The sequence below is a fragment of the Heterocephalus glaber genome, unplaced genomic scaffold (assembly GCF_053883595.1).
Source record: "Heterocephalus glaber isolate CG9 unplaced genomic scaffold, H.glaber_assembly_v1.0 deba00001600, whole genome shotgun sequence".
Lineage (NCBI taxonomy): Eukaryota > Metazoa > Chordata > Mammalia > Rodentia > Bathyergidae > Heterocephalus > Heterocephalus glaber.
In genome coordinates this window covers 2786043-2806431 of record NW_028258372.1, presented here as the reverse complement: position 1 = coordinate 2806431, position 20389 = coordinate 2786043, and the positions used below count along the sequence as shown (strand labels likewise).

The 20389-nt window shown below is 39.1% G+C and overlaps 1 protein-coding gene across 3 annotated transcripts in view; it reads right to left on the bottom strand.

Annotated features, from left to right (window-relative positions):
* Positions 1-20389, bottom strand: part of Lpgat1 (lysophosphatidylglycerol acyltransferase 1) — a 62681-nt gene that overhangs the window by 11248 nt on the left and 31044 nt on the right. For all 3 annotated transcript variants that reach the window (XM_004853529.4, XM_021265552.2, XM_087194254.1), the window contains exons 3-6: positions 17496-17614; positions 13484-13579; positions 10004-10277; positions 6632-6758 (exon numbers count right to left, since the gene is read on the bottom strand). In XM_004853529.4, coding sequence (XP_004853586.2) covers positions 6632-6758; positions 10004-10277; positions 13484-13579; positions 17496-17614 — 616 coding nt within the window. The remainder of the gene's footprint in view (positions 1-6631; positions 6759-10003; positions 10278-13483; positions 13580-17495; positions 17615-20389) is intronic.

Here is a 20389-nt window from a genome sequence, read left to right as displayed (position 1 = left end):
AAGCAGCTGGACGGTGTGGCGTTCCCAAAGGAGCGTGGGGGCCCCAGCCCAACTGTAAGCCCCGAGACTTCCGCTGGCTTGGGGTGCACGGGCATCGGGCAGAACCTGGGTGGGAGCCCCTGGGTCCTCAGCCCTACTGGGCGTGCAGCACATCTCACCCAGCGCATCTCACCCGCGGTTCCCTTTTCTTTCCCTTGGTTTAACTTTTGCTCTAAATGTCCTTAAAAAGTCAGCTAACTTCATTCTGATACGAAAGGGATGTCTTAGAACTAGAAGGTTAAAACTGAAAAATCAGACTATTTTTAAAGAGAGTGGCATAAAAAATTCCTGAGTTCTTACTTTCAGGTACTTTTTTTCCCTTAAATTCTTTTACTAATACATTTTAGGTATTCAATACGTTTACATTTATCATTGGGTGCTTGTACCTGTACATGATGTATCTTGGTTCTTATTTTTTCCTCATTACCTATGCACCTTTCACCCCCTCCACTCTTTCCTATTTACAAAGACTTCGTTTCCATTTTGTTTCTTTTCTCATAATTTTTCCTTTCCCTTCCTTCCTTTCCCCCTTCCCCTCCTACCACCCCTACCCCTTTGGACCTTTTCTTCCTATTTCAAATTATCAATTATTCATTTTAATCATTTTAATCCTTATTTACACTTTCAGTTTCTCATACTAGAGAAACTATTCAGTATTTACATGTGTGTCCTATTTATTCCACTTAAGAGTATGGCCTCAATATGCATCCATTTAGTTATAACTGTCTCTAGTTTCTCATTCTTTATGGCTGAGTAGTACTCCATTTTATAAAAAAACCACATCTTCTTTATCCAGTTTCCAGTTGATGGGCACTTGGGCTGTTTCCAAGCTTTAGCTATTACAAACTGTGCCGCTATGAACATGGGTGCACATGTATCACTGTGGTATGATTCTTTTAATTCTTTTGGGAAGATACCCAGCAGGACAATAGCTGGGTCAAATGGGACCTCTAGCCCTAGTTCTTTGAGGTATCTCCATACTGATTTCCACAGTGGTTGCACCAGTCTACACTCCCACCAACAATGGAGAAAGGTTCCTTTCACTCCATTTTTTTTTTTTGGTACCGGGGATTGAACTTGGGTCCTTGCGCTTGCCCAGCAGGCGGTGAAACCACTGAGCTAAATCCCCGGCAACAACAGCCATTCTTTCTGGAGTGAGGTGGAATCTCAGTGTTGTTTTCATCTGCATCTCTCAAATGACCACTGATGTTGAACATTTTTTCATATATTTATTTGCTGCTTTTACTTCTTTGTCTGAGAAATGTCTGTTCATTTTCTGAATTGGGTCTTTGAATTTGGGGGGGTCTGATTGTTTTCAGTTCTTTATATATTCTAGTAGCCCTTTGTCTGAGGTCCAGCTGCTAGAATTTTTTTCCCACATTGTAGGTTGTCTCTTAGCTCTGTTGGTGGTTTCTCTTGCAGTGTAGAAGCTTTTTAATAATCTGATGCTATTCAATCATACATGAATTAGCAAAGAAATCTAGATCTGGATTTTCTACATTGGCTTAGGCCTGCCTCTATATTAAAATATTTTAATTATCCTAAGTTTTGATATCTGGTAGGAAGAATTCCTCTGTTTTGTTCATCTTCAAAACTATTTTAGCTTTTCATTTATCTTTACTCTCAAATGAATTTTAGAACTATTTCATCAAGTTTCCTGTAAATCCCGGATTCTGACTAGAATTACATTTACAGATTTATTTGAAAGAAATATTATCTTTATAATTTTGAGTTTTTCCCTCTATGAACACAGTACCTCTTTCCAAGTCTTTTATGCTTTTTCATTCTAGAGAATATACCATGAAATTTTCATAAATGAAATGAGAAATGCTTCCAGAGTATCTATTAAGGTCTAGGAAAAAATAATATTGACCACAATTGATAATTGTTGGAGGGGTGTTAAGGGCACATGGGGTTCTATTTATAGGTTTGAAATTTTTTGTGAAAAAAGTTTTGGAGAGAATAACTATTTCTGAAATTATAGCCACTACAACTTTTATTGTAATCTTAAAATTTTGTTATTTTGTGGAATAAAGGTAAAAGCAGAAGGGAAAACCAAAATGATATATTAATCATACACACACACACACACACACACACACACAGATTTAGGCATATAATTATATGTATCTTATTATAAGATATATATAGGTCTAGACATAGGATTACTAAATCTTATACTGCTTTTGAATATTGTAATTTTTCTCATAACAAGGTTTTCCCTCATCCTTTTGATAATAACTCTCACTATTCAGATATAATTTTAATAATGCTCTCCAAATTAAGATAGGGAACTGCTAAATCATAATAAAGTCTGTGCTTTTCCTACATGTATGTCAAAGTCTTCATCTAATTTTTGCAAATCTGACTGGATTAAATGGCACATAATTTCTTTTGTTAATTAAAAAGCCCTGAAGCAAATATGACAGAATATCAATATCTGTATACTCTTGCTAGTGAGCATTTTTGTCTTAAAATCAGAAGTATCCATTTTCTGAATTAATCTACCCCAAACTGAAAATCTTACCCAAAGTCCCGAATTGAATGCCTCTCCAAAGTACCCAATGCCCTAGTCAGATGAAACACAAAAGCAACATACCTCTGCTTCTAATAACCTATGCCACTACATGTGGGTTACATTTTTCAAGATTTTAAAAATGAAGCATATGCTACTTCTGCACAAGAGGATCATCACCTCTAACTCACTGTCCTAATCTGGAGTGAAGCAGACAATTAATTACATCATCCCATAAAAGCTCTATGCCTGTAACTGAAGTCCAATCATGCTTACTTTCCCTGCTATCCATCAGACAGTGCTGTGCTCACTATGTGTTCAATAGGAATAAGCAGCCTTCTAGTCTGACAAGAAAATGGAGGGGGGGATTTTTAACCTCAAATATTTCCCAGAGTTAAACCTTAGTTGTTGTTGTTTTTTTAAAGCTTTACTTTTGTAAAAGTTCAATAATACAGATGTAAGCCAAATAATAAAATATAAGTAACACTGGGAAGGAATAAATAAGAAAAGACATCTTTTGTAAGTAGCTGAGATCCAACATATTGAATGTTGATTGATAAAGGCTGGATTATCAATAATCTCTAGAAACTTACATATCGTAGTAAGACTTCATATCTGTTACAGTGATTTGTAGTTTAAAACACTCTTTTCCCCAGAATATCAGTCGGTGCTCACAACAATGTCTTCATGCAAGTCAGGGCAACCTCTAGGCACCAAAGTCCAAGACAGGTGCTGAGGAGCCCCGTACACACAGCTGGTTCACATGGAGCCCGGTGCTTAGTCCCCATTTGCCCCAAGTTTTCCACAGACTAAGCTCCAAATACCCGCCTAGAGTTCAAATTTTAAAAGATTATACTACCAACTATTTGTAAGATAGGATCTAGTTTGTAATTCTGCCACAAATGTTTACACTTGTCTATGTAGTATTTTAATATTTGTATTTTATATATAACATGTATGTTCAGGGTTCAACTCTCCCAGAAATCCTAAAAGATAGGCCAAAGAAGCAAAAAAATGAATTTATGCAGTAAACTGCTACTGGAAGAACGGTTTATTTCAAAGCAGTCGAAAGAACCAATTACATTATTGTGCTTTTTCCTAAGCACCAGTACAGGCATCTAGAGTCTGCAAAAACATTCTTTTGCACAGGCTGGCAATCTAGATGCAGTATTCTTTCTCTTGCTTTAAAAGAAAAATGTTTTTTATAAGAACTTATTAACAAAGGCACTCGCTCTGCAGATGAAATGTCATCTTTGCTCAGGGACCCCCATAACTTGTTTCATTATGTTTGTTCCAGTGAGGAGGGATGGAGCAGGCGGTGGGACTTATTCTGTAACTCTGACTATAACTTATAAGAAGAGAAAAGAAAGGTATTATGGAAATTTAAAACCCTCCAACCCCTCATGAATGTGGAATAAATGATGCCAGCTGTACTGCTTCCTGGATGAACCCTAATGGGAAGAACAGGACACCAGCCACCCCAGGTGGGTCTGAGGCTCTCAGCAGGCACCAAGATGTCCTACCAGACAGGAAAGCATTGTTCCCATACAACTTACCTAAAATATAACCCAAGCCCATCAAATACACAGAAACTTACTACTAGAGACTCAATGGTCAGGAACTGTTAAACTTCCTAACCTGTTTGTACCTTCAGCTAGGAGTTTCTCTTAGAATTAATTACTACCCTCCAAAGATGCTCTGATTTGATGTAAAAGGACTGCCTTTAAACAGCATGGGTGTTCTAGGATGTATGTAGTTTAGGGTTTTTTTTTTGGTACCGGGGATCGAACTCCGGTCCTTGTGCTTGCAGGGCAGGTGGTGGAACAACTGAGCTAAATCCCCAGCTAGTTTAGTTCTTGATAACTTTCCACTAACTGTATTTTTTAATGGAGAAATTAAAATACATGACATATTCTAAGTGCAGTCTTAGGCTGAACAGATTGGAATAATTACTTAATGACCCTCATACGTCATATTCTTCAAGGTTAGACTGAGAAACCTAGCGACAGTACTAAGCCTTCTATCTACATCATAGTAGGGATCACTTCAGTTCAATTCCCTATAAATGAGAGCTGGTTTACTTTTTAAAAGTTGGCCATGGTTCTTAAGAATAACACAGTAATTAACAGTGATTAACTGCAGGGAAAAAATTTATTCATAAATAGTTTTGACAATTTGCCTATAGGGGAAGATAAGTAAGGCAACAAGGTAAGCAAAGGTAAAGTAAGTAAAAACTGCTCTCCAAAAACTTTATATTTCCAGATAATCTTTTCCTACCTTTCTGAGAGCACCCATTCCCACTTGAAGCAGCCAATGCTATTCAGCTTTCTTGCCAGCTCCTCACATTAAGAGTGAAAGGAATCTGACTCTAGTTATTTATACTATTCCCACACACATATACACACACTTATTATTTCTAATGTGTCTTAAAACTTCTATTTTCACTGGAAACATCCTTGTTTAAAATTTTAAAAATACAAACAAAGTCAGAACTAGGGCCAAGCTTTCCTTCCCTGTCCCCAGTGTCCGGATCTCTGCGGCGGTGCCCGAGGGGCAGTCCATGGCTGACACAGCCTGTCCCCGAGTGCTGCTAGGGACACACATGGCCCAAATTCCTTCCCAGCTCTTGTTCTGGGTCACCTCTGCACTCTTGTGCTCTCCCTTTCCTACCTGAACACAGGTCCTTCATGTCCCCTAACACTGGCCAGACAATGATCTGTGTTGTAAACTCCTGGGAAGGAAAGGAAAGTGCATCTCCTCCCACTTCCCCGTCTCCTGGGGAATGGATATGTGTGAGTGCCTATGAATAATCAGGCACAATGTGTACTTTACTGACTATTTTGGATTATGATTCTAAATCATAATTTAATCTCCACTAAAAACCCAATGAACTTTTCTTTGTTATTGTTTGGTAATAAAGTTTCTATAAAGAAATATATTTCTGAAAAGCTTAATTTTAATGAATAGAAGTCCTTTTTGAATCAAACTGACCATTTCTCATCTATAATGTGTTTTTGATTTCTAAGTTAGTTCTTTTTTTTAAAGTCAGAAGTTCTTAATCTTTTCTTCTCATGGATATTTTGAGAGTGAATGCAATGAACTTCTCTGTAAAAAGTGTAACATACACAAAAATTTGCATATAGATTTGGATAAAAATTCTCTTCAGGTCCATCCATGACCTTCATGGTTAAGAACCTCTGCTTCAAGTTGAATTTAAGAGCCTTATTTTTGTTCCTGTTAAAGTAATTCTGCCAAAAATTGACTAATTCTTCAATTTCTAAGATCATTTATGACTACATTCATTTTTTTCTGATTAGCTATAAGCTATCGGCTAAATACAAAAAATGAGAAATTGGACTAATTCCTCACATTTCTTAGTTAATTGTCATGGTTTGAAGTCTTTTGTTAGGAAACAGAGTAAATGGCTTACAATGTGATAAATCTATACAGGCTTAACCAGTGTCATGTTTTGATATAAATATATTCAGATATTTACATGATATTCTCCCCCAAAAGTTTACCTTAAAAAATCTCCCACCTGCCTTGTAAGCACAAGGTCCCGAGTTCGATCCCCAGTACCACAAAAAAAAAAAAAAAATCTCAAGGACCTAGCATAGAACAGATATTCAATAAATATTTTTGCTGTTGTTTATGCAAGACAGGGATATTAAAATACTAAAAATTTCTAACTTACCAATCTAATCACTCAAAATTCTTAGGTGGATTCATAATTATCAAAGCAAATTCTATTTCTATTAATATACATCTTCTTACCCCAAGTGAGCATATATTTCTCTTTGATGTTTGCCCTTTAGTTACTTTTATTCAATGTGTCAGGCAAACGAATAATCATAGTGCCTCTAGAATGTTTTTAGAGATCTTTATTTCTCAGTGACAACAACTACTGTAAAAGATATTTTCATACTAAAAATTCTGCGCAAGAATGATTTTTATTCCCTGTAAATAGAAACCATGTCAATTATGTTCACTGTCAGACTAAAAATTAAATATTAAAACACACACACTGTCCTGAGGCAGGCTGCTGGGCACGTGTAAGTATTAATGTAGACCTCTCACCTGTAATGTACATGCGTGACTGTTGGTTTCCTGTATCCAAGGATCCAGGTTTGAATATCTAACAGCTCACCTTTGGGATAAGCTATGGTTGCATCTATTATCCACTGGAGGCCTTTTGATTTGCTCTCTGAGAATGAAGAACACAATGGCTTAAGGTTGGATCAATTCTTATTTGCAACAAATAACACAGTACAGATGACCGGAATAGTATAAAGTTTATCAATATACCTGCACTCAGAAGGAAACTGGATGAACTGTGGTGCTAGTGCTCCATAATGTACTTAGGATGAGATCAACAGTTTCTCACTATGTCATAGAACGGATGGAGGATTTCAGATTGAATGACAAAGCACTATTATCTACTGCAAACACAGCACTCAGAATTAAGTGGAACTGTGCACTATCAAGGTCTAATTTATATTTTATCACTCCTATAAAAGTTGGCCTATGAAAAGATCAACAGCTAAATGTCACATCAGAAGAATGAAAAACAAGGGCTGGGGATTTAGCTCAGCGGTTCCGCTGCCTGCCTCACAAGCGCCAGGTCCCGAGTTCGATCCCCAGTACCAAAAAAAAAAGAATGAAAAACAAACTTCTAAACAAAACCGCACCTTTCACTAAATATAACACAAACACAAAGGTCTGCAATATTTGGGAGACATTAATAAATACTGGATCCTGGAAGTAAAATTAAGCATCTTTAGACAAACATTTTTTTCACTTGCTTCTCTTGTTTGAAAATCAAAAAACTCCCAGTTCCTACAAGCTCCACACAAGTGAGGCAATAAACCTTCCTGTCCTTTGGAAGGCAACACAGGTAACCACTGTTGTGGAGCGGGGAGGGTGCATTTATTTAGTTTCACCCTCTGTGCACTGGTTTCGTTCCTAGCACACAGGAAAGCGCTGAGCAAGAACTGAAAAGTGAACCCTCATGGAGACTGATGACAGCCACACTTGAAAGAATAATGCTCTTCTGTTTCCAGTAGCTCAGAGATCCCTAAGAACACGTAATTCATGTTCAAGCCTAAGTCAAATTCCACAATAGAAATCAACGATAAAATACCTTTTCTTGTCATATACTTAAAAATTAGCCTTAATTTCTTTAAGGATTTTAGAATACCATTCTGAAGGGAAGAAAAAGTATGTGTTCCAGCTTGAACCCACTATGTGGTCCAAGCTGGCCTGGAATGCATGGTGATCCTCTTGCCTCAGCCTCCCAACTACTGAAATCACAAGCATGCACCACCACATCCGGCTTTAAAAAAAATCACTTTAAAATAACACAGTAGTGCTAAAGGAACAGAGTTTATGTAAAGAAATACATTTTAACAAGCTACCAGTGATACATATGCTGAAATGTTTAGGGGTAGAGTATACTATTTTGAGATGCATTAAAAAAACAAGGAAGATGGACCAGTGGATAGATCTTCCACAGAAGAGAAATATGATAATATAAGTAAATATAGTATAAAATGTTACAGAATTTAGTTGTTCAGCTCATGGATATCCGCTGTAAAATTCTTTCAACTTTCACATATGCTTGAAAAGTTTTGTAATGAAATGACGGGGAAAACCACCACAGTTCACTTTAGTACCATTATATATCATAAAACAAACATACAAAAGACACAAATCCTGGTTTTTTTGGTACCAGGAATTGAACTCAGGACCTTGCACTTAACAGACAGGGGGGTGCCACTAAGCTATATCCCCGGCCCCAAACCCTTGCAAGGTTAATTAAACAAAACTTAATTTTTTGGGCTGGGGATGTAGCTCAGTGGCACAGCACCTGCCTGGCATCTCGGGGTCCTGAGTTCGATCCCAGGTACCCCAAAACCTTAATTTGTATATGTGAATGCATCACAAAACAAACACAAAGGAATGGCTTGTGTTTATAGGGGATAAATGCTAGTGAGTATGAATACTCAGGGAAATGAAATGCAAAATACCAAAGCATAGAGAAGAAGATAGTAAAGTACAGGATAAACTAGTTTTCAGGTATGCTGATGATCTCCCGACACAGCTAAAACAATAAGACAGGACGAACACAGGCTACTTCCGCCACTGCTTCTCTCCACGCGGAAGCCCGCATCCTTCCAGCAGCCATGCACGGCGCCCTCGCTGTGGCCTGCGCACCGCACGCACCGGGTCGTCCTGCATCCTTCTGGGGTGACTGCCCCCGTCTGCCAGGCTCTCTTTCGGCTTCGCTCGGCTGGCGTTGCACTGGTGTCTTTCTAACACTGGAGCTATTCTGAACTTTCCTTTTCTATTCAAAGACTCATCTTTTTAATAAATGATGAAAGATTATGAAAGCTGACTGCCGAGGAGCTGCTTGAAAAAAACAATCAAAGGAGTACGTGGTGCAGTCTCACGGGCATCATTTCTCCATCTGCTCTTTATCATCATTTAAAAGCAGATTTTGGAGAGCTATTCATATCCATTTTTCTTAATTTAAAAAATACTAAAATGGCAAAATGTGACTAAGGAAACAGGCCTAGTGAAACTTTCATCTTTTCACAAGGCTATCTCCAGGAAAGTTGCATCTCTGAGCGTGGCTGACTTTTTCCTGGCTCTAAAGGTAATACTTACTCATTATTTAAAGGGTTGGAAACTCAGAAAAGTACCAAGAAATGGGGACAGTCGTCCACGTTACAACTCAGAGACACCGCCACTGCTCACACTGTGGCATCTCTCCACCACTCATTCCTGCTGCTCACTGTGCACAGACTTGCACTCACACTGCTTTCCCGAGTGCTGGAGGGTTCTACCCTACAGACGTTACAGCACAAGCACTCTGCCACACTCAGAGAAGACCTCCGAAATACCACTTGTCATAGCTGTGTCACACACTGTTGTTTGGATATTTTTATAATTACTTGTCCATTCTCCCTTCCGGGTTTTTCCAATTTTTTGCTGTTATAAATAATGCTGCAATAAATTTCTTTGCATATATTTCAGATTATTTCCTTTTGACAAGTATTATTTGTAATGGAATAACTGGGTCATTTATTAACACGTTAAGAGTTTTAGTAAATACAGCCAAACTACATTAAATTTATGATCTGTGTTAAAAGCAAACAAAAACTGGCCGACCATGGTGGCACACACCTATAATCCCAGTACTTGGGAGGCTGAGACAAGACTGTCCCGAGTTTGAGGCCAGCCTGGGCTACATAGTGAGTTCAAGGCTAGTCTGAACTACATAGTGAGACCCTGTCTCAAAAAAAAAGCAAACAAAAACTTTCTAAATTTGATAAATGAAGAATTAAAAATTTTAGTTTCATCTTCTGGCTAAATGTTAGTTCTAATAAAAGGTATAAAAAAAGAACAACAATTACACCTTTCAAGTATGAAATGCTAAAAACATCATACCTAGTTCTTTAGCATCTCCTCCTGCTGGGCTCCCATTTTCCTGTCGTGCTACAAGTGCATTCAAAATAATCTGTGTTGCCCCGACCCTTGGCAAGGTAACATGTGTAAGAAATGGCAAGTTATTTTTCTTGGCAAATGTCTGACTTGTTTCTCTCCTCTTCCTGAGGAAGCCCCCTTCTGGAAACAAAACAATCCATTTTCGATTTCTGCTTCTGTAATTATTTTCCAGGTGCTTCTTCAGAAGCAGCAGCTGTTGGTCACGATGAGATTTTCCCTAGAAAGTAGACACATAGTCAGGACAGGTACACAGGAAATAAAAATACAACAGTAATATCATGAGTAGTAGCTGGGTATGGTGGCACATGCCTGTAATCCTGTACTAGGGAGGCTAAGGCAGGAGGATCGCTGTGAGTTCAAGGCCAGCCTGAACTAAAAAATGAGACCTTGTCTCAAAAAAAAAAAAAGAAAAAATATATATATATACACACACACATACAGTAACAGCCACTTCTAAATTAAAGTCCAATCACAGAACAGTGCATTCCCCTCACTCATTTCCCTTTTTGACCTCTGGTAAAAGAGATGTGATTAGCACTCAGACAAACGAACCTTTCTTTCTGAAGGAGGAGTGCAGCCATTTCAGCTCAATGACTACACACAGGAAGACTACCACTATGGAGCACTGTCCCACACTCTGGGACAGCACAGCGACAGGTCCTCAGAGAACTGCCACCCCAGTTTGGGAAGTGGTAAATATGGAGCACAAACTCAACTGGTGCTATGTGTTAGGGAGAAGAGAGTAAGAGGACAGAGAGGCTCAAGAAGGTCAGGGAAGTGGTAGTCCCAGCACATGCGTGTTATTTCAGCACTCTGGGAGGCTGAGGCAGGAGGACTCTAAGTTCAGGCCCAGTTGGGGCAATGTGACAAAAAGCTGTCTCAAAATAAAAATATGCAAAGAGCCAGGGATGGCGAGGCCCTGGGTGCAGTCCTCTAAGCTGCTCTGACAAGGTGACATCTGTGAGGGAAAAGCCACATGAAGATGAGGCCAGCACATTCCAAGTAACAGGAGCAACAGAGCAAAGGTTCAGAGGTGGGAACAAGCTGGCACGGTCAAAGAACAGTAGGAGGCCAGCGTGGCAGGTGGCAGTGGTTGGAGAGGACAGAGCAGAGGGAGGCGGAGGCCACATCCAAAGGACTTTGTGCACAGGTAAACAGACAAGAAATCACTGGATAGTTTGCAAAAAGAAAGTCTTATGATATTCACATCTGAAAAATCTGCCGGCTCCTATGACAGGAGGACGAGAGAAGTTAGGGGACCACTGAAATGGCCCACAGGGAGCTGGATGAGCTGGGCTTGGGTCCTCAGGGCAAGATGTGAAAGCTGAAGTAAGAGACAGGGCGACAGGCTGCATCCAGGCTGGGAGGGAAGAGAGGAAGCAGGATGACCTGGAGACTGGAAACCAGCACCCAGAAAAGCTGCAGGAAGGCCCTAAACCTACAACTAAAAATACATAAAGGTTCTTCCTCTCAGAAGAATTTCTCAATAATTCCCAACCAACACAATTACAGAAGCTCCTCAAAATAATTAATATGCTTCCATTTTTCAGATTAAATGTATCCCAAATGCAAAACAAGGAAGCTAGTTCACTGAATTCAAATGATTAAGATAGCTTTTAAGTTCTCAAGGCCACACGTGAAATACTTTAAACTATTCTTGGAAGATCTTTTCAAAAATGGTCTAGCAGCAAAGTGCCAGGAGATTTTTTAAAGACATTAATACTTTTTCTATTCCACCCTTGCCTTGCCCCATGTTACAGATTTTTACTACTCATCTCCGAGGGAAAATGCTGTTCTTTAGAAAATAATTTGCAAATCTCCCAGGTACAAAAAAACCAGTATTTACGTATGCAAAATTTACATTGCAATAACAAGAAAAATATATCAGAGCACAGTTTTCCACTGCTCTCCCTACAAAGCACACCGGCCTCACCCTAATGTGTGAGGGTCATCACTAGGATCAACTGTCCCATGCACTGGAAACCAGACCTCACGCTGCAGGCAGGGGCTCAGCTCATTTCTGCTCTGGATCCTTCTCGGCTGCTAAGCTTTCTAATTGTGGGTTCCGCAGTCTTCTTTGAGGTGGTGGGCTCAGGTCTCACTAAGGTGTCTGCTCACTGTTTACTTCGTCTTGACCTCGTGGCCAATCCCTATCACCACTTCTTCCTAGGGGCCCAGCCCATGCTTCTACCCCTCTCTCTGCTCAGGAGATCAGCAATTGTTTCCAGAAGAAACCAGAGAATTGCAGAGCATGTAAACAAAAGCATGTACATAAAACTGTGCATCAAGGTGGATGTGCTTGTGATAACTAACTTCACATAGCTTAGAGCTTTTCTAATCAATTACAGCTTATTTCCGAATTTGTGCTTCTTAGAAGAGGTTTCATTTGATTTGCCAGGTATTCACTAAGTACTTATGTGAAAAGCACTATATAATGCAGGTTAAAACTGCTAATATATAAACACCAAATACGTTGGCATTAAACATAAAACTCTTCTATACCGTATTTTGGGTTTCCACTTAGGAGAAAATGAAGTAGGTGATACTGTTAGTGTACTAGAGAAATACTGTCATGCAAGGCTGACTGGAAGAGGTTATGATTTTTCTTTCCACGCTAAATTATACCTTATGCTTTGGACCCTTCCCAATGCACCTTCATCCATCAAATCCATACCTACTCTAAAATTTAGGTCAAAATACTGTTTTCTCTGCTAACGTCTTTCTCGTTTTGCAGAGATCCAATGTACTCACTTTTCCTGTGAATTCCCACATTTCCTATTATTAATTAATAATTAATCTCCCTACTGGTAACTGAGGTATTTTTGGTATCACTGTGGTTTTTTTTTTTTTGGTACCAGGGATTGAACTCAGGACCTTGTGCTTGCAAGGCAGGCGTGCTGCCACTAAGCTAAATCCCTGGCCCTATTTTCTGTATCATATAACAGGGCCCTATAAATAAAAATAATAGTGATAATATAGTTAGTGATAGTGGTGATCATAATAAAAATGATGATAAGTGTCACAGGTACTGCTCTGAGTGCTTCATGTGTATTACTTTACTTAATCCCTACAACTATCTGAGGGATTACAATTATTTTCATCTGAAAAATGAGGAACTTTGAGCATGTCCGTAATTTGCCCAATTCACATAGCTAAGAAGCTGAAGAGCAAAAGAATGTGGTAGATTCCTGCTAAATGTTTACAAACTGAACTGTACTCTGGATAAGAGGGGAGATTATAAGCACCTTTCTGCTGAGGCATACTCAAATTGAGACTGAAATTAATGTTTACGGAATGAAGACTCAGAGGAAGAGCTACTCTACACTCTGGAACTGGATCTACTTACTACAGCTGGTTTTGTTACACCCACTGAAGGGTCAGTTTGACTAGGCTATCACTGTGAAAAAGACGCTCACCACTTACCTGCCTTATAAAGAAGTCTCCATGAATTAAAGAAACAATTCCAAAGTTTGTATACTTAAAAATATGATCCATCAACCACATCATTTGAGCGACAACCTATAATATTTAAAAGCAAGAGATAAGTAAAGTCACCTGACTACAGTCTAGCCAAGTCTCTCGAGTTTTAAATATAATCATCCAAGTATATTTTAACTAACCTCAATATTTTAAATCTAATGCTCTTTCTACATTTACAGTACGGTTACTAATAGCGTACAGGTCTTAATTTCCAGTGTTGGAATCCTAAGTCATATATATATAGATATCTATATACACACACACACACACACACACATATGTTTATGTATATATGTAAAGATATAGATATGTTTATGTATATATGTAAAGATACAGATAGGTATATGTATATATGTAAAGATATAGATATGTATATGTATATATATAAAGATACAGATATGTGATATGTCTGTATATACACACATATACGATATAAATATACACATATAGGACCAGGGATTTAGCTCAGCAGCACAGCACCTGCCTGGCAAGCGCAAGATCCTGAGTTCAATCCCCAGTGCCAAAAAACAAATAAACAAACATATCAGATATATCGTTGTATAATAAATGAAGCTGAATTAATGTCTTAAATTTGGAATTAATGATTTCAAATCTGTTCTACCTTAAACATGTTCTCTGTCAATTAATTATTTTGAATCAGTGCTATAAAATGGTTAAGGACCAGGGATTCAGCTCAGTGGTTCTTCCACCTGCCTCGCAAGCGCAAGGTCCTGAGTTCGATCCCTGATACCAAAAAAAGTTAATAAAATGGTTAAAGTTAACAAATTAGGACAATGCATGTAATTATAAGCATTAAAACTTTATAAAATGTGAGCATATATTAATGTCTAAAATAAATGGGCCAGGGATTTAGCTCAGTGGTTCTACCATCTGCCTCGCCAAGCGCAAGGTCCCGATTTCAATCCCTGGTACCAAAAAAATAAAATAATAAAATAAAATAAAAAGTTAATGTCCAAAAGAAGAACATTTTAAAAACAATTTAATACAGTGACTTATGTATTCTATTGTTATGAAAAACACTCACTAGGGTCATCAAGGTCATACTCTCTGCCAGCATAAAAATATTTCTAACCCAGTTGTTAATCATTAAAATATTATCCTTTGCTGACAAGAGTTAATTCCCATACTGAGAGCTGAAGACTTCATTTCCAGCAAATTTAAAAGTGAAAAGTAAGCATAAACAGGATCTAATTAAGGATCTGGTTAACTGTTCTTTTCCTGCTGAGGAAACAGCATCCCTTGTTAGAAGCCTTAACTAAAGCAAAAGCTACAACCTCAGTGAGAATGCAGTGAGCTCTGCTTTGGTTTCCTGTGAGAATCATAACGTAAACACTCCCTGCAAGAACCAAATTGTGTCAAAAACAGCACTGACACTCACGGGCTGCTTTTACTAAAGCACTGTAAACGCCCATCTGTACATAATACTGCAGCTTCTGCCTCAAGTTTTCAGTGAAGCAACTTCATCAGGTATTAAATCACTTTTTAAAATTAAAAAACTATGAAGAAAGATCCATGCCCAGTGAAGAACTGAGTCACCACATCAGTTAGTACAGAGTAGTTAGCTGCATGCCCCTTCCTTTTTGTTTTGTAATGATGACAACTTTGTTTAAATTAATCAAGATGTGAGCGGGCCAGGGATTTAGCTCAGTGGTTCCGGCGCCTGCCTCGCAAGTGCAAGGTCCCGAGTTCGATCCCCGGTACCAAAAAAAAAAAAAAAAAAAGACGTGAGCAAAGAGAATTTGCTGAAAAGTGACCAATAAACAAAAAACCAGATTCAAGCCATAAAACATTTCAACTTTATATACAGTATGAAGTGTAACTGCAATTTATTGGTCTCGGGGTTTCAAATACCAACACCAAATCAATGCCTTTTATGTCTGATCTTCTATGTATAGCATATTTACCTCTTCACTTACAAGGGTCACCTACAACAAATAATAAATTCAGGAAGACAGCCAAGCTATATTCTGAGAGTTGTACGAATAATTCTGTCCTAACTTATTTTACGGGAAATGTTTTAAGTCAGTAAGTGTTAAACATTTAATAAAATTCTCTTGAAATAAACATTCTTAGTTTTATCACGAGCTGTCAAAAAAGGACAAAACTCCTTACTTCACAGATACTTATTAAAAAAGATATCAGCACCGTTAGAAAACATCAATTTATCCTATGTTTCATATTCCTGAAAAAAAGGATCAACTCAATCAAGTTCAGTGAATCAACTGAATCCATTCAAGGACACTGTATGCCCTCAGAATAATCACTATAAATGCAAATATCACATCAACCAGAATAAAAATGTTAGCTAATTGGTGACTCCTTTTTACAAGAAGTCAAAGTAGTTTTTACAAAAGGTTGACATCATGAACTTAAGGACCAAGCAGTGTTATCATAAATGGAATACATTTTACACAGCAGTATTTTTCTAACAGTTTGAGATTCTGAATATCAAGGTTTAAATTTATTTCACATTCTGGAAAGATTACATTTCTGCTTTTCAGATAAATAAGAAAAACAGATTCTACAATAACTAAATGTATTTTTATTTATTTACTTACCCTTGTGGTGCTGGGGAAGGAATCTATGGCCTTCCACATACGAGGCAAAGCCTCTAGCTCTGAGTCACATTCCGAGTCCCCACCGTTCCCTTTAATCTCACTTCATTTTCTGACGCTACCCTGACCTAGTAAGTCAAAGCCTCTAGGACCTAATAAATAAAATAGGCGTACTGGCACCTCTGTGTTTTTGCCAAGGGAGTTTCACTAAGAAAGAAGGCCCCTCCTCCACCTTCCACCTCACTAAACTCTCCTCGTCCTTTATGTTTAGGGCCAAGTTTATGTTCTTCCCCTCTGCAGTTTCCTGTGTCTGTCAGGTATGTCGAAAGCGTGTGGCACCCTCCCGTAAAGCCCTCCCTCCTGTAGGAAAGCTCTGCTTGTGGCCCCCTCCCTCCACTGGCCCTGGCCTGCCAGATCTGTGAGAAGGGGGGTGTCCACACTTCCTGCAGTCATTGACTCCAGCGATAAACACTCATCCAACTGACTTGTTTACTTACTACTGGGACAAATATGACCCTCCACTACTTTTAAACACTATTCATTTAGTTTTTTATGAAGAAACCTCATTAACTTCTAAGGTAGCAACTTTTTAATGATAAAGATCATATTTTTTTGTTTTTTAAATTTCAGTATGTCCTGCAATTAATTGGATTATTGTTCAGAAGTCTCTTTTCATACAAAAGCACTGTGTGCCCATGACACAGTTGAGAAAGCTCGATGACCTGTCCCGCAGGAGAGACTCAGCACTCCCAGGGCTGACACAAGAGCTGGCCTTGTGCCTGCCACTCGGGCTCTCCAGGGCCAGCTTGCCTGCCACCCGCGACGGGCATCAAAGACCAAATTTATTTTTTAAATCTACCTTATGTAGTGATATATTTTAATTTTTGATATAAATAATGTAAAGTCAACAGTTCAGACATAGTTTTGGTAACACTGGATAAAACAAGCCTAGTATCTTTTCTTTCAATTGACTTATGAACAAAATCCAAATTAACTCGGACCTTGCTTTCTTTTGGCCAAAGATTTGCCAAACTGCCCAATTCACTGATTAATTTCACTCTCCTATCTTCAACAATAGTTTTGTTTGTGTATTTATACTTCTCAAACAGGCAACCTACCACTTCACCTCGCAAGAGCCTTTAATTTGAACTATATTAACTTTGCTTTCATCCCAGTTGTGATTTTTAAAAACAGTTTAATCAGATATAATTCACACTGTGCCAGCTACTTATTTTTTTAAGTCTCTAAATCCCCCTCCTGGAGGGCCTTAGAATTATACATTTTTTGTTTCACATTTTCTAACTTCGGGAGAGGTGTACACATGGAGTCTCAGCCCAGCCTCCCCGCTGTCGCTGTCCAGGGGCCGGCAGTGGGCTCACCAGTCCTTTGTCCTGCAGGCACATCATCAGCGTGCACACGTCTCCTGTGGACTGATGGTTCACCAACACCACGGCTTCATCTCTCCAGATTGCTTTAACATCTTCCCCCCATTCCATCACTGTAAGAGTAAAAAGTTTCAAAGTATCATTTTAAAGATTTTTACAGCACCAGAAAATTTCTATTAGGAAAAAATGAATACATTACTGTCTGTCACCCAGCTAAAACTTCCGAAGGTTCAGAACTTGGACTATTTCCTATAAAAACCAGAATGTTGATATATTTTATAGAGTTTCAAATGACTGTTAAAATATAAAATGTTCATACCGTTGATCTACAGGTTCCACTTCCTAGAATTTATCCTACAGAATCCAAATAGGATTGGCCAAATAGGCAGATATAAGAATAAAGAATATTTATTACAATTTAAATGTTTACCAACAAGAAAAACAGACAAGAAAATTGTAGTAGAAGAGAATAAATCCATTAAAAGAATGACATTAATTCCCATAAAACCTTACTAGCCACTCTAATATATATTTTGGGGGCAATCGCTTCTCGGCCTTTTGGCTAAGATCAAGTGTATTTTGGGGGTTTTGTCTAAGGGTCCTGGCTCATAACTTCCTCACCGTAGTGGGCCATAGAAACTAGAATTATCTTCCCTCTAATCTTCCCAGCCTTTTTCTGACCTATTGTGTCTGACAGTAGAGGGTAAGATTCCCATTTCTGAAGGGGTTCTGACTCATCCAGGAGGGAGAAATGCTGAACAGGGAGGCCTCGCTGGGTTTCCCCACCCACCTACCAGCATCAGATACACAGTGAAGTCCCCACAACAACCTGGGGTTCTGGGAGCTGGACATGAGGTTTCTGGAGGGCAGCCTCTGAGAAGCCATGCAGGCTCCGAGCCCTTGCCTTATACCTTGCCCCATGCGTCTATTTGCCTGAATTCTTTGTGCCATTCTTGTAAGAGTGAAATATTTCCCTGGGTTCTGCGAGCTGCTCTAGCACATTAAGAGAACCCAAGGTGTGAGTGTGGGGCCGGCTGTACAGTCAGCTGGCCAGAAGCACAGGTGAAATAACTCGAGCCTGATGTCTAAGCCCTCCGCCTGAGGGATCAGATGGAATCTCCAAGTTGATGGTGTCAGAGTTGGATTAGAGGGCAGCTGGCTGGCATCCGCTGCACAAGTGACTGCTTGTGTGGTTTGGGGGGGGGGGTGGCCCTATGTCTAGTGTCAGAAATGATCTGTGCATTTCCTCTCAGGATTAGTGTGAAGAGTAATCCTGATTGTCGTCCTGACATTCATATATAGGGAAGTGATTAGTTCTATCGCTCTGTTTTCCTCAGCACTGAAATGACTTAATAGAACCCTTGTGACCTGCTTCAAATTTTTTCCTCTCAAGAAAAGGTTTATGGTGGCAAATGACATTTATTTTATTTTTTTAAAAAGAAAAAAGTGATTTTGAGCACAGTAGGGAAAACGAGTTTTGTTTTTCTTTGGATCAAAAAAAAGAAAGGAAACTCACAAAACTGTATTTAATATGGCTAATCTTGTTAAAGAACAAGTAAAATTTATGTGCTACTGTTTGGGTTTGAATCTCAAAAGAGCTCCTAAAGGCCCATGCAATAAGGCATGGTCTCCAGCCTATGGTGCTCATGGGACATGGTGGAACCTTTAAGAGGCAGGGCCTTGTGGAAGGAGAGCAGGTCACGGGGGCTGCCCCTCAGGGATTATTAGGACCCCTATCACTTCCTCTCTCTCCTTCCCAGCTGCCAAGAGGTGAGTAGTTTTACTCCACCAACTGTTCCCACCACAGACACAAAGCCACAGAGCCAAGTGATCATGGACTGAAAGCTCTAAAAGTATGAGCCAAAATAAGCCTCTCCTCCTTACAAGTTGTTTATCTGAGGTATTTTGCCACAGTAACCGAAATCTGATTAAGCCAGTTACCCAATGTATTGAAAAGTCTCGGAGAAGTAGCGCAAAACTATTATTATTGATCATCATTGGGAAGAACAGATGAATTACAATATATCTGCTTAATGGGCTACTACGAAACAACAGCATTTATGTACTATCAGTAATAAAAACAAAGTCTAAAGCAGTGTGAAGGATACTACCAGCTGCGTTTTTAAAAAGAAGGGAGAATATATTTACTATATAAAGACTCTCCATATCATGGTCTTGTTGACAACCTGTTACAGCCTATATCTAAATGTCCTCCCAAAGCCTCACGTAGTCATAAGTGGGGCTTTTCGTAGGTGGCTGGATCTACAGTGTGTGATGCTGAGATCAAGGCTGTGTGATTACTAAATTAGTCCACTGACTGGTTTGCCATAGTTCTGGGTAGGATTAAGGATGCCCACCCTGGGTGTGAGTGCTACCCACCCTCAGGGTGGGTAGGCTGGATGGGATATAAGGAACCAAAAGAGGGTCTCTGCTTGTTGTTTGCCACTTGTCCCTTGCTGCTGCTGCTGTTTGCCTTTTGTTTTCTGCCTGCCATGGACTGTTTCTCCTCTGCGATGCCACCCTGCCTTGGAGCCAGCCGATTATAGACTGAAACCTCTACAAACTGTGAGTCAAAATAAATTTTTCCTCCGTTAACTTTGGGTATTGGGTAAACACAACTTTTCAATCGAGACAGAAAAACACGCACACCATTCTTCCATTCATTGGTTTTTCTTTCTGTAACTGGGATTGAACCCAGGGCCTTTGTATTGAGCTACACCCTAGACTATTTTTTATTTTTTTTAAGACAGAGTCTTGCTAAGTCACTAAGTTGCCAGGCTGGCTGAGCTCAAACTTGCAAACCTCCTGCATCAGCTTCCAGAGTGCGGGGGCCAAACTGTCTTTTAATACAGCCTCTGCTAAATGAATGAGAACAGAACAGAGCTAGG